Source organism: Montipora capricornis, chromosome 2 (genome assembly GCF_036669925.1).
Source record: "Montipora capricornis isolate CH-2021 chromosome 2, ASM3666992v2, whole genome shotgun sequence".
Lineage (NCBI taxonomy): Eukaryota > Metazoa > Cnidaria > Anthozoa > Scleractinia > Acroporidae > Montipora > Montipora capricornis.
In genome coordinates, this window is record NC_090884.1 from 66,907,668 (window position 1) to 66,923,536 (window position 15,869).

At 38.9% G+C, this 15,869-nt stretch overlaps 1 protein-coding gene across 2 annotated transcripts in view; it reads left to right on the plus strand.

Annotated features, from left to right (window-relative positions):
* Positions 1–10,689, plus strand: part of LOC138032068 (NLR family CARD domain-containing protein 3-like) — a 113,091-nt gene extending 102,402 nt beyond the window's left edge. For both annotated transcript variants that reach the window (XM_068879658.1, XM_068879663.1), the window contains 2 exons: positions 5,080–5,160; positions 6,341–10,689. In XM_068879658.1, the coding sequence (XP_068735759.1) occupies positions 5,080–5,160; positions 6,341–8,640 (2,381 nt within the window). In that variant the 3' untranslated portion in view covers positions 8,641–10,689. The remainder of the gene's footprint in view (positions 1–5,079; positions 5,161–6,340) is intronic.
* The last annotated feature ends 5,180 nt before the right edge of the window (positions 10,690–15,869 follow it).

The window sequence follows — 15,869 nt, forward strand, 5'->3', positions numbered from 1 at the left end:
CTACTGGAGACTCTGTGGTGAGCAAGGGTGAAATGTGGGTCTTTAACTCGAGCTGCATCACGCAGCTACAGAGTCAAATAACGACTGACAGCATAGCTCATAACTGCATCATAACTGCATTTCCCCCCTGCTCACCATAGAGTCTCCAGTAGCTCCGTGGTTAGAGCATTCGACTAGATCACGGAGGGTCGTGGGTTCAAATCCCATCTGGGGATCTGATTTTTCCGAGTTCCCAGTGGGTTCCTGTCAACATTAAATATGTGTATATCATTCTCACATTCGCTCATATTTCTTTACTCCTAAGCAAATCAATTGAACGCCCATAATCTTTGCAATGTTCATAACTCACTGATATAACTTCAAATGCAAGCAAGTTGGCTATCCGAGCATATCGAATATATGCATTTAACTGATGAAATAATCTTCCATCTTTGCAGCAATAAATTCAACTGAGCTTTAACAACTCAAATTGTAGGCAACGCATACCATGAAAATGGTAGCAATAAACGCAACAAAGCTCATTCATGATTATTGCCCATAGATGGCAGCAATAAACGCAACATAGCTTGGTCATAACTATGCCGATAATCTTCACAGCGTTTACAACTCACTGAAAAAAAAAATCAAATGCGATCACATTGGCTATCCGAACTTATGAAATATACGCGAGTGATGAAATCTACCATGATGAAATGGTATATGAAATGAATCATATATGAACTGCGGATATGAAATCGAGTGAAGCTATGATCTTCGCAGTTATGAGAGCAATTTTTGCAATTGCCGTTGAAGTCCTGAAATTTTCAGGCTTCTCTACGCAATTGCAAAAATTGCTCTCATAACTGCGAAGATCATAGCTTCACTCGAAATCTACCATCTTTGCACCAATAAATTCAATTGAGCTTTAACAATTGAAATTGTAGGCAAAGCCTACCAGAAAATGATAGCAATAAACACAACATAGCTTATTCGCATTATCCCCATAGCAAGCAGCAATAAACGCAATATACTGTAGCTTAATTATGATTACGCCCATAATCGTTGCAATGTTTAAAACTCACTGAAAATAATTCGAATGCAATCACATTGGCTATCCCAGCTTATCGAATATACGTAACTGATGAAACATCTACCATCCTTGTAGCAATAAATCAATTGAGCTTTAACAATTGCAAACTTTGCATCACTGACGCAAAAAAGAGCACGTTCTGCGGCTGAGGCTTTCTCGGTGAGTTTCGATAACTGCAACGTTTTGCTAAAACAACAATCTCGCAAGCACTTGAATTCAAGTGTCGTAATCATGGTAAATAGCGGGATTTTTTAGGTCAACATCAAAAGCAGTTGTTGCTCCTTTGCATTTGCAAAAGTCTAAAGAGCGCTGATTTATTTTTTGTTGGCCAAAAAGAACAAATTGCTATTGAAAAACATACGGTGACCCTTAGTTTTTGATGACTAACGTCGATCCAGTTAATATTTGTCCATTGCACAGTTTAAATACACAAGCAATGCCTGTTGAAAATACTCAACAGTTTTGAAAGCCACTCTATTACCAATGATATCATAGTTAACATTAACTTAACCCATCAAAGAACAAACTTTTTACGAACACTTGCAAAAGAGGATATTTAAAAAAAATCGAGGCATTCCAGTCTGTGGAAGTTGTAATCACGGTAACTCCTGAATTCACCCAAAACTAGGCCCATTCACGTTGAGCTTGACACTCCCCTTTGGAGTACTTCTGACCAGGGAGTCAGGTAAGTTGGTGTCACGACGATAGGCGCATAAAACGCGCAAGGGTTGAAGAATGGCTCCCGCGTCAGGGTCATCCTTTAACAGGCGGAACTTTTTCGTGATCATGCTTTGTGATGATATTTCTCAAAAATAATTCAATAAATGAAGGAACTGCTGTTTTTCTTACTTATTGATTGAAACAGCCAATCAAAACGCGCGTCTGACAATGCATAAACAAATTCGTGTGATGTCACAGCCCTTGTCACAGCCGTGTTTACACACTCTCATATAAACACAGCTATTCACCAATATGAGTGCGCATATTATCCTAATTATTTTATAAAATATTGTGTCTTTTAATTTTTTACAATCTTGGCTCGCTTGGTTCATGGCTTTGCCGCCAACAGACTGTGAAAAGAAAAAAATCTTCTTGTAGCCATTCTGGGGTTCAAGAGGAAAAATGGGGGAGTTAGGATTTAAGCAATAGCACCTTAACCACTGCGTGACTAGAAATTCGCCGGTAAACACCTAAATGAAATAAAATTCTGAAAAATCTTCTCGAAAGAACAATTTAAATATAATGGAAAGTGCATCCATAGAAAAATGATTTCACGAGATGTACACTTAAGCAACTACTAGCAGTCCAGCAGATGGACTTACAGATATGGCGCATCATATTTCGTGTTACTTATCGCAGTGTCTTGTGAATGCTATCTTTGTCCATGAAATGAATCAATTGTATTCGTCATATCCCTTTTGCTTTTATATATTCATGACCAAATTCTCAGTTTGTTTTGAGGCCTCTGGGTGCTTGTTTGACAAAGGGTGTGGTGAATCTATAAAGGCTATGAATATTAATTTAAAACGCCCCTCTGACCTCTCGTTTACGGCTTTTAGAACAGCACACAAGCAACATTCTCGCATGTAAACCTATCCCCAATACATTTTTTATGGTCATTTACCGCTGCAATGAGTCAAACATTCAACTGTGAATGAAGATATCCATATCCCCGATAACGCAAAACCGCGTAAAGTTGTTTTTTAACCCTAGTTCCTTTCCAAATTATAGAAAAGAGTTGAATTTTCTCTCACTTATTTCTACTGTACTATTGTTTATATTGATTGCACTTTTGTTTCTTATCTCTAAAAAGAAATCACATCGAAAGCACTTGATGGAACCTCTAGCAAATAGGGACCTTTTGTAACGTTGCCAGTTTTGAGACATTGGCAACTAAAAAAATCCACCAAAAAATAAGAAAACATCCAATTCACTAAATTCTTTCTTTATTAGATAACCAAAAGACGTCTTTAACATCCCTCAAAATTTGGTTGATGTTGAATGTTTTAAAAGGGCTCAATCACTTTTTGAAACCAGCGAAGCAAAAAACGGGCTTTTTCTGAATCGTGATTCTTTTCATGGACATGAAAAGTCAAACGTATAGACGGTAAAATTTTCCGGGGCGCAATACTTCCAATTTAAATTACTGTGGTAATTGAGGGAATCGTGTGGCGTATATATGGTAAGGCAAAAGCCACAATTTGGTAAGGAAATGGATTTAAAAGCTATTTAAAAGGTCCTTACCACCGACAAGGGAACTTTTGTAACCTCCTTGCCATGAAAAAGGGTCACAGTCCCTTTGATTTTAAAGTGATTCGTTGGGCGTCGGTCTGCAAGGGGATCAGTGTTTAAGGCATCTACTGAAAAGTTGTTGTGCCTTACCATCTAAAACTGGGCGAATTATAGCAAAAGGAGAAAAAAGTTACAAAAGTGCCCCACGATGCCTATGGAGAGAGAGAGAGAGAGAGAGAGAGAGAGAGAGAGAGAGAGAGAGAGAGAGAGAGAGAGAGAGAGAGAGAGAGAGAGAGCCTGAAGATGCCATACAAACTACTAAAATGGCCATGAACGACAGTACATACAACGTATTTCGATTCGTCATGCTTACTGGTTTCAAAAGCGCATTAGATCCTGGCGCATATGTCTATGTATAATCGCTGCTGGCCACAGAGGGTGGAAAATTACATCTACTCCTTGTTGTTAAGACCAATTTGACTGCTTTTTAATAAAAAAAACAGTTTAAATACACCTTTTGCTGTTCATTACGAGAAAAAACGCATGTATGTGCGTGAAATGACAACCAGTAGCGCGAAGATACATTCATGAGCGCAAAAACACGAACACTTGCATGTAAGTCAGATTCAATAACGATTTTTGAATTTTTGCTAACATTCAATAACATTTTTAGGCATTCTTATGCGTCATTCGGCATAGAAAAGAGAAAAATATTCTTTCATTTGCGCTAACATTCAAGTCATTAACAACATCTTAAAAAGCAATAGACAATAGACAAACATTAAAGTGTATAAACCATTCATTAACATTTTCATCACACTGTTTGAAATTCATTAGCATTCCTGGACAGCGTTAGTGTGGAGAAGACAAATATCTCAATTGAACAATAAAAAATTTGCCAATTATTTTCTTATAAATTTCAGCTTACCCTTCAATAAATAACCTTTCTATTGTAAACACTTTGGCAGATAAGTATAAGTGTTAGAGGGAGCACTGGACCACCGAAACCCTACGATTCCCGCCCCAAACACAGAGCTGAAAATGCTTCCGTCCTATTTGTACTGTAGTCCGTTTCTAAAAATCGTGGGGCAAGCAATAAGTTCTCAGAAAGCAGCAATAAACCGGTGAATGATCGGATTTTGCGAAAATTAATGATCAAGTCTGTGAGAAGTATTTGTTGTTTTTACCAATAATGACCCTTTTCTGTTCCCAAAAAAATTTCAACAACCTGGAAGTAACGGTTGAATAACAAACTCAACAGTGACTTGACTTGACTTGACGAGTATACCATTTGATCAGCTATAAATATCATTGGTGACAAATTACGGTAAGACGCCACTTCTGGCATTGTAGGATGAGTTGCCATGGCAACATTGTAATTTCGCATGTGACATTTTGAATTAACGTTGAAATTTTCCGGTTAAATTTAGGACTAATTTGTCACCCACTGTTTCAATAATTGTTATTGGCAAAGTCTTAGATATTTCTGCCATTTTGATACACATCCACGGACTTGCTTTGCTCTCTGATGTGGGATGTCTGTGTTAACTTTCAGCACTTGTACTATTTTTTCGAATACATCTCTAAATTATAGTTAATTTTAGCTGATCAATTTCCTAATTTAGTCCATTCTCTTTTCAGTCAGCTATGTCTTAAAAGTTCTTTTTTCTGTCTAGTTTCTAATTGTTAATATATTTCTCTTTGACAGTGGCAATACAATTCTTGCTGTTGCTTTTGTATTAACCTAACAGCAGACTGTGTTGATTATTTTACAATAGATCCTGTGCATCCAGAAGCAAGCTGTGCTGATGTTCTCTCAGCAGCTGCAAGAACTATTACACGCAGTCAGCATAATCAAGGTAATAAATTCAAATCACTGAAAGGAAATGTCAGGCTACAACACAAGGCATGCAAACTCCTTTCGTCTTCCCTTATGTAGCTTTTTAACTCCCTCTCTATTGATATAATGGGCTCTCTATCTCTGGCATCCTTCAGAAAGAAACTTAAAAATTCTATTCCAGTTATGTATTACTTTGTAATCATATCACAGATATAAAAACTTCATACTTTGTATCTTTGTTAAATTAACATCCATCTTTAAAGTTTCATGTTAGTGAACCTAAGCTTACAAGCCTTAATGGTTTTGTTGGGTTTCCGCACCATTTATTTTTTCTGGCACCTATTTATAGTCTGCAAATCTCGTGTACAATGGCAAAAATAAAACAAACTAAGTAAGGTCTGGAAGTTGTTGAAGTGGATATGTGGTAGTTAAAACTAAGCATTAATTTTCATCCAAGCGATGTGTGTTAGTCCCCATTAATATTACAATTACAGTTAACGATAGGGAGAATATTATATATTGTGTGTTTTTTGGAGTGGATGCTTGATCTGTTACAACTTTTTTTCTGAAGAAATGATATCTTCTTTTGAAAAGTAAAGAAGTATTTCACCATTTGATACATGTAGGTTTTGGAACCCCGATGCATGACACGTGCAAAGATCAGTCTCAAACTTATGTAACTGTAGATGTAAAAAAATGTAAAAGTACACTTAGCTATCAAGCTAGTTTCCAGGCACTCCACTGTTAACAAGGTGAAAGTAACAATTCAAGCTTAACAGAAACATTATTAAGAACCCCAACTGGCGGGAGGCAACCAGTTGGCTATTTACAAAGCTTGGTAGAGTTAATCCGGCACAACCGGAAACAAATCCCAGCCAGAGGTCAGAATGGGATTTGAACCCGGAGCAGCCGCATGCAAACCCAACGCCCTAACCACTGGACCACACTGCCTCATCCCTTATGACATTAACTTTGCAGTGTGAAAAAATAATTTGCAGTACTATCCGACTACATTTTCGGGGAAAATCTTGGTTTTGCGACAAAAAGTGACCATTTAAGTAACGTTTGTTTTTGAAATATTTCTAAATACGTGACCTTCCGTGGTGTCAAAATTAAGAACACAATAAGGTTGAGGTCAGAGCGGAAAAAAAAGACAATTCAAGCAACACCTTTTTTAACATTATTTTTGTCTTTTGCAGATTTACCATATTCTGCCAATATTATAGAAAGGATCCGTCAGCTCTATAATACTCGCGAAAAATCTGTTCTGCCTGTTCCATGGTGTGAAGACTTCAGCTTTCATCTAGATGATATTTTCACCAAGTTGAAGATTGTGGGCAAAGAAAAGACGAGGGGAACATGGACTGATGAAATCACCAACATGACAGCTATCTTTAAAGGACATAAAGATTGTGCGGAGCCACGAACTGTTTTAATTGAAGGAGACCCAGGCATGGGAAAGACGACCTATTGTCAAAAACTGGCATATGATTGGGCAATGAAACGAAAAGAATGGGACGAGTCTTTCCCTGAAATTGACGTTCTGTTGCTTTTGAGGTGTCGTGATATGCAAACAGATATTTTGGAGGCCATTGATGACCAAATTCTTCCTTTTGATATTGACGAAGACGCAAAGGAATGGCTCTTCGATTTCATTCGAGAAAATCAGTCCAAAGTTCTGTTAGTGCTTGATGGACTTGATGAACTGGATTCCAGTAAATTTGACTTGTACAAGGACCTGCTGGAAAGTAGAGTCCTACCCAACTGCCGCATTGTTATCACATCACGCCACGAAGCTGGAAGGACAGTGAGGCGGTACTGTGACACCCTGTGGGAGATTATTGGATTTACTTTTGAAGATGCGCAGATGTACATCCTTAAGTACTTTAAAGGCATGGAACACTTAGCAGAAGAACTAGTTAAACAGCTGTTGAGTGATAGATCAGAGTTAATACAGTTGACTCGGAATCCTCTAAACACAGCTTTACTTTGCATCATTTGGGAAGATTTTAACGGTGTACTTCCACCGGAAAAGACACAGCTGTACATAGAAATAGTCCGATGTGTTTTGTTAAGATATGAAAAGAGAATTGGATCATCGCGTGGCAGTCATGTGGACCTTCTGGAATTTTACAAGGATGACCTGGTGCAGTTGGGATGCGTGGCGTTGCAGTCTTTACGTAAAAGAGAGTTATATTTCGACGAGAATCAATTGAAAGACAGTTCCAGTAATTTGATCAAGTTTGGATTTCTGTCGATCCAGACCGGTGGCAGCAAAAGGAAACGTTCCTTGCGCTTTGGCTTTCTGCACAAGAGCTTTCAAGAGTTCTTTGCTGGCTTTTATCTTGCTTATGAGATCCTTGATGGAGACAGAGATTGTAAATCAGTAGTGACTGATCTAAGGAACAAGAATGAAGTGAAACAAGTTTTTTTATTCATGAGTGGCATTTTGTCTGCAACATCTGAAGAGATGACAGTGTCGTTTGTAAAAAGCATGGCACAGGTTGCAAGTTCGTCCGATGATTTAGATTTAGCACTTGATTGTATATTAGAATGCAAATGTCATGGAGAGAACTTTCAGTCTAAGTTGCTTCAGACCGTGGGACAGAACTTTCTTGTTAAAGATCTAGCTATATATATTGGATTCACTCATGTGAATCTTTTGTGTGAATTTCTCATATTCAACACATGCTTGACTACTTTGCATTTCCTCTTCATCGAAGTTGGTGCCGCTGGCGCTGAATCCCTTTCTAAGGCTCTCAAAGGCAACACATGCTTGACTACTTTGGATTTGAGCGAAAACGAAGTTGGTGACGCTGGCGCTGAATCCCTTTCTGAGGCTCTCAAAGTCAACACATGCTTGACTACTTTGGATTTGAGCGGCAACGAAGTTGGTGACGCTGGCGCTGAATCCCTTTCTGAGGCTCTCAAAGTCAACACATGCTTGACTACTTTGGATTTGAGCGAGAACGAAGTTGGTGACGCTGGCGCTGATTCCTTTTCTAAGGCTCTCAAAGTCAACACATGTTTGACTACTTTGGATTTGAGCGGCAACGAAGTTGGTCCCGCTGGCGCTGAATCCCTTTCTGAGGCTCTCAAAGTCAACACATGCTTGACTACTTTGGATTTGAGCGGCAACGAAGTTGGTGACGCTGGCGCTGAATCCCTTTCTGAGGCTCTCAAAGTCAACACATGCTTGACTACTTTGGATTTGAGCGAGAACGAAGTTGGTGACGCTGGCGCTGAATCCCTTTCTGAGGCTCTCAAAGTCAACACATGCTTGACTACTTTGGATTTGAGCGGCAACGAAGTTGGTGACGTTGGCGCTGAATCTCTTTCTGAGGCTCTCAAAGACAACACATGCTTGACTACTTTGAATTTGAGCTTAAACCAAGTTGGTGCCGCTTGCGCTGAATCCCTCTCTAAGGCTCTCAAAGTCAACACATGCTTGACTACTTTGGATTTTAGCGAGAACGAAGTTGGTGACGCTGGCGCTTAATCCCTTTCTGAGGCTCTCAAAGTCAACACATGCTTGACTACTTTGAATTTGAGCTTAAACCAAGTTGTTGCTGCTGGCGCTGAATCCCTTTCTAAGGCTCTCAAAGGCAGCACATGCTTGACTACTTTGGATTTGAGCGAGAACGAAGTTGGTGACGCTGGCGCTTAATCCCTTTCTGAGGCTCTCAAAGTCAACAAATGCTTGACTGCTTTGGATTTGAGCCGCAACAAAGCTGGTGCCGCTGGCGCTGATTCCCTTTCGGAGGCTCTCAAAGTCAACACATGCTTGACTACTTTGAATTTGAGCTTCAACCAAGTTGGTGCCGCTGGCGCTGAATCTCTTTCTGAGGCTCTCAAAGTCAACACATGCTGGACTGAATTGGAATTGATTTGGGACGAGTTCGATTGTTCGTATTCCAGAATAGGAGTACATGGAATAAAAGTTAGAAATCCTTCGTTTTTGCGGAGGTTCACACTAAAATTGTGAAACACCTGTTAAAATGTCTTGTTAACTTTAAAACCATTTTAAATCATCACTCCACATACTCTTATTCCGGAATATGGTCAATCGAACGTACCCTTGGATTTTAATCAATTATTCTCTCAGAGTCGGGTGCCAAATTCCTTTCTAAGGCTCTATATGGCGTATCAAGCGCAGCGAAGGTATTAGGGGTGTCCGGCTTATCAAGCGTATCAGGAGTATCTAGCGTTTCATGCGTAACCCTGATTCGCTGAACAACCAATAAGTTACAACTGGGGTCGGCAGTTCCAACCACACCGGTGCTTTCTTCTCTCAGTTTCCTTTTGTTATATCGTAATTGTGTGGCTTTGGTTAGAATTCGCAGAAATTAGGCTAAAGGACTTAAAGCAAAGCGATTTGATTGGAAAAGTAAATTAAATCGGTAACAACATCACAATTATACTTACATGTGATTTTACTGTGTGTACAAATTTTACATTCAAGTTCAAGTTTTCAAGGTTTACTTATTTACAGCAAACAGTTAAAGTTATTACTGGGCTGGCTTGCAAATAGCGAAAAGCTAATTGTGGCAAGCCAGACTGTACACATAATTATTTAGAGAATTTTTTAAAAAGAAGTCAATGATTATTATATACAACAACAACATGTAAACATTACTCTTCGTCCTTTCTTATATTTAGAAAGTAGAAGAATTTAGGAGAAAAGGAGAAGAAAGCAGTCTAGGTAAAAGATCAATATGTAAAGAAGAAAACTACAGACTAAACTTAAGTTCAGTAAGAAATGTAATTTTTCATCTTGTTAATTAAAGTATCTATGTGGGCATAGGAGTTTTCAGTTTCTAGAATTTGAATTAGTTTTGTTCTAATAGTTTTTTAAAAACAATTTCTGAATACGTTTTTCAGACTAGTTGGTATCCCATTCCAGATTTTAACAGCAACACGTGAAAAGGCCTTACTTTGAACGTTAAGTGCCGATTGTTTGGTAAAAAAATGCTCACATGTCGATGAGCGTGTGCTGTAAGAATGAACACTAGTAATTTTAGAAAAGAAATTCGAAATTTTAATCGGTGCAAAATTGGTGTTGGTGTCATACATCAAATTAACAATTTTCTCATAATTAGGGATTTGAGCAGTAGAAGTTCTCCTTTCAAGAAAAGAGGTATTGCATGCTCCCTTGTTTGAGCAAAATGATTAACACGGAGTGCACGTTTTTGAAGGACAAGAAGTTAAACCATACGTCATATAAGGTACAATGAGGCACTTGTAAATATTAAGAATGTGATTGGGAACGATATGTCTTAACTTCGCAATTAAACCGACAGTTTTGCTTATTTTGGTTGTGAGGGTGTGAATATGGTCTTCTCAACTTAGATTTTCATCAATCAATAACCTAAGAAATCGAATGCAGTTCTTATGTTCAAGAATAACATTCTTATTTTCTTCATTCTCAAAAATAATAATCTGGGGCAGGTAATTAAGCTGTTTTTGGTGTGGGCAAAAAATAACAGTTTGTTTTCTTTATATTAAGTGTAAGTTTATTTGAGCTTAGGGGCGACCATTTAACTCTTGAGGGGAGGGGGGGGGGGGTTATTTTTTTTTTCCCGCCTAAATGCTCTGCAGGATATTTTTTTCGTCTCCTCATTTCTCTGCAGGATTTTTTTTTCCTCAAAAAAGTGTCGTGTTTACATTTACAGAATGTATTTACATTTACATTGTGGTTGTTGCAGTAATAGTTCTAATATGGAGCTGCAAAGCCTTAAAATAAGCTATACAAAATCATTGTTGTATAGCTACATGTCTTCGGAACGTCATTCTTTAGAATCATTTAATATTACCAAATAACAATATTCTCATGTTATAAAGTGATGCTCCACAGGTAGATTTGAAAATGTTTAGCTTCTTAATTTTAAAAAATAGCTAAAAATAGCAAAAAGCAGTTCAGAAATGCTCATAGCATGGTAATTACTGCTACAATCATTAGTCACAATTGAAAAGTGGACTGAAATCTCCAAAACAAATGTGAAAGCAGAATTAAAGTTGTTTGATCATGGTCTAATTTGTTATATGTGTTATTATATACGACATTGCAAAAACCTTATATTTCAATAGAAAGTAAAATGAACAAATTATTTTTCTTTGTCTAATGAAACTTGATTCTTCAGATAGAATAATTTACCTCCATTACTGCTTGTGATAAGCTTACGAGTTTGGATACAGTGCGAGCCAGCAAGCCAGAAATCCCTGATCCCAATAACAGCAAGCTACCTAAGGAACTGTAGGCTAACTGCAGTGCTAACTAGGCTAGCCAATGTGTAATTTAGCTAACCGTAATAGCTTGCATGACTCCTACGACTTGGAGCCATGTGAACCAAGCAAGCGAGAAATCCCTTATCTCATTATAAGGGCAAACCGCAAGCTACTTATGCACTAGTCAGTGGAAAGCCCCGCACCCCCATACCCGGGGAATACCGGGGCATTAGACCAGGCCTGCCTTCTAAATGAAGCAAATTCCCCGCTATGCGGGGCAGTTTTGTACGTCAAAACCAAACTTTTCTCCCCTGCACCCGGGACAATACAGTACTTCCAAAACTATAAAGCACAATGTTGACCAAAATTAATATACTTCAAGAATTTTACCTCAAATTAAACTTTGACAAACATGAAAATCAACAATGCAGTCCATTTCTCATAAAGCCCAAATAAATCTACCTTGAGTTACAGATCTGGCATTCCAAACTTTACAATCTCTCCAAAAACAGTAATATTAATCACTGGGTTTAGCACAGCCCTGTAAATGGCAATAAAAACACCAGTTTCCTTGGTGTCAAAACCATTAAAAATAACAACAACACAAGTCCAAACATGCATTTGACGAGCAACTTAATCTGACAATATTCCAATTATTTCCCTTCTTTGCATGAGCATACCCATTCTCAAGTACACTCAACCGACTACAACGGTTCGCTATCACAACAATTCTCAAAGAGCTATACAAATTTTACTAAGGAAATGGCTTATTACCAATATTTTATGGCCTCATAATCCAGCTACATTTTGCAAATAACCAAGAGATTACCAAGGTAAGAGAGTAAATCTCCTATATGGAGCGTTTTCAGTCACGTGACCAGCAGCCATATTGGATTACTGAAACAAAAGAAAGTATACCTGCCAACTTTTTCTGAGATATAGGCGTGAGATTTTTTATCCTAGGAGTGCTGGGGTTTTTGAAGACGACACGATCATTTCCGAAGATTTCCGAAGACGTCTGAGGTCTTCCGAAGAAGTCCGAAGTCTTTCGAAGACGTATAAACGCATATAAACGCGAGCTCGCTCCCAGTGCTTTTCACTTCAAAAATCAGCGATCGCGAGGAAGGTATTGTCATTTATTTATTTTACACATGGTTTTCGTTCCATACATGGGTCTGAGTTAACATATTTTTGGAAATTGTGTTAAGCAAGACGGCAACAACTCACATTTTCCAATCAGGCGTGAGAAATTGGCCCACAAGCGTGAGCCAGCGTGAGATCGAAGTTTTTCAACCGCAGGCGTGAGAGTTGGCAAGTATAAAGAAAGTATTTGCATACAAACAGAGTTCAAATCCCAGAGGATTAGCTTGATACACCATCATGGTCGCCATTCCTTTGTTTTGGAACAATAACATGGCCGCTGTGACGTCATGTGAAAACGCTCTATAGGCCTTATACCCAAGGTAATCCCTCTAAAGTTATTTTTAGACATGGTGCCCAGTTCTTCCGAGGATTTTACTCGCGCGATGCATGGACTGCCTAAGCAATTTTCTCGAAAACTACCTGACAGAAATGTTTTCTGCACTCTCAGCTGTCTTTTTGTTCGGCTGGGCCTTCGTTTGCTTTGTGCTCTTTGGCTGTTCATTATTATTTAACGGTAACGGCAACGAGTACAGTGCCTGTGTAGGCAAGGGTTATAATTCTGATCATTTCATTGCCGTTCTTTACTAAACAACAACGTGAAATGACCACATTCTGCATCCCCGCGTACCGTGGCAAAAGTGACGGTCCAAAACCGCTGAATTCCCCGGCTAATGCCCCGCATTCCCCGGGTATGGGGGTGCGGGGCTTTCCACTGACTAGTGCATTAAGCTAACTATAGGCTAACCGGTGTGACATTTAGGCTAACCAGAGTGTTATTTAGGCCAATCAATGAGTTATTTTAATAGGCTAACCATAGTGGCTCGCTGTCTTGCAGATTATCCGGAATGGTTGCAATTTTGCTGGGATTTTGTAAAACCCCCCCAGGAATAGGCCTTATCACGGTTTTCGACGCCATCTTGACGGGTAGGCAAAGCAGTCAGAAATTACAGTGTTTGTATGGGAATCCGATAGCAAATAACTTCTTCCAAAATTGAATTTTACACAATTTGTGAATCAAAACGTTAAAATACTAGGGAGAAGATTGTATTCACCAAGTTTGAAGGATGTAGCTTTCCTATAAGTCGCTGAGGTAATTGTTTTAAATTTTCCATACATTTGTCCTTAAATTTTTTTCCCGCGAACCGCGTCCAGACGTTTGTCTACCCAGCAAAATTTACAGACGAATGTGTGGAAAATTCAAAAAAATAACTGAGCGTCTTCTAGCCAAGCTACATCCTTCAAACTTGGTGAATACAATCTTCTACCTAGTATTTTAACGTTGCGATTCTTTTGGAAGTGTTCAAAATCGGCGGGAAGTCTTGTATCTGGACAAAATGAGAGTAGCATGAGAAATACCAGAACAGATCTGACAGTGATAAATGACAAAACCAATTTTATATTTAAAAATGGATGGAATTACTTTGTGAAACAGTAAACCATCTACAAGTGTGGATTTTTGCCTACACAAAAGCAATGGTCAACCTCAATGGTAGGACGGATGCAAGCTTTGCGTATAACCAGCACATTTCTTGTCGACGTCAACAAAACGTGAACGAAAAGAAACCCGGACTCTCATAGGCGCCCCAAGCTCACAACGAGATTTTGCAATGCGTAACTATTATGTAGTAAGAGAATTTAGTGGTGAAAAGAGTTAAAAATTAAGTTAAGTTGAAAAACTGAACGTCTTTCTCTCGCATTAAGCTTTCCCTAACTCAAATATGTTGTTCACTTTTGTTTTGTGTCGATTCATTAGCCATTGCTGATATAGTGGAATCAGTACTCGTTAATTTATACACTCTCAAGCGAAGGTTTGTTTTAGGTGCTTTGCTTTATTACACTGCTTTGCTTGCTTGAGGTGCCTTACTTGCTTACACTGCTTTGCGCTTGCTTTAGGTGCTTTGTTTGCCTGAAGCGCTTTACTTACTTACACTACTTTGCTTTCTTGAGGTTCTTTACTTGCGCACACTATTTTGGTTGCTTTAGGTGCTTTGCTCGCTTGAGGAACTTGCCTTCTTACACTACTTTGCTTGTTTTAGGGTTTTGATTTATAACACTGCTTTGCTTGCTTGAGGTGCATTATGTCCTCCAAATAAGATTGAAACCACAAAAGCGCATTACCACGTAAGCGTAGCAATGACTGCAATCTTCGCAACAGGATGTCATGATCGACCGTGTCTAAGGCAGCGCTCAGATACAAGGAGTGTTACATGACCCTTGTCCATCCTTCTCTGCTGAAGTGAAGTCTTAAGAACAGGCGAGATAGTCTTAAATTTCTTCCAAGCAAAACCTAGAGTTTTATTGGCCTTTATGTCAGAGGTTCGATTAACATGCTCGTTCCGATTAAGATCTTTAGTTAATGTGATACCAAGATGGCTAGCTGACTCAACTGAGGCGAGGGTTTTGCCATGTAGAATGTAATCATCGTGCACAAAATTGGGCTTACGCCCTACACGAAGAACCTTGCACTTATCCGGGTGGAATTCCATTTTCCATTCTTTTTCCCAAACAGCTAGGTTATCAAGATCACCTTGGAGGACTTGACTATCATTAATAGTCAGGTATACAATAGTGTCATCCACGAAGAGCCCCTCTAAGATTGGAGACTAAGGATTCTGGTAGATCGTGATGTAGGAACGAAATAAGCATGGCCCGAATACCGAACCTTGTGAAACGCCAGAGAGAACTTGCGACTGTCACAAAATTCTCCTTCAATCCATTTATTGGTACAACCGCAGACATTGTAATGGTTCAGCTTTCTAATAAGGAGCCCATGGCTAACCTTATCAAATGCCTTGCTATAAAATGCACTAATAAAGCATCTACTTGATGACCGTCGTGCATGGCGCTAACACGGGTCATTTTATAAAACCTAATAATTGAGTCTCACGTGATCTCCCAGTCCTGAAGCCGTGTTGCAAAGGATAAAGGATGCTGTGGTCACTGGCATGTCGGATTATTAAACTAGTGATTGTATGTTCTAATAGTTACAGCGAATACAGGTCAACGATATTGGCCGAAAAATGCTAGGGTCACTCCTCAAGCTCTTTTTGTAGATATTGACGACAACATTTTCTTTTTGTCCAGTCTTCCGGGATTTCACCGCTCTCATAAGAATCGACAACTTCTTTGAAAGACAATCGGCTTTACTACAAAAAGCAAGAAATGATGGGACGATTTTACCATTTGTTACAATACATCACCCAGCAGTATCTACCGTTAAGGTAATACTGGCGCAAAACTGGAGCTTAATTCAAAATCAGCCATTGCTGACTGAACAGAATATTCAAACATCCTCCTCTCATATCACATAAAAAAGAGGAAAATCTCTCAATGGGGACATGCTTGTCAAGGACAAAGTGT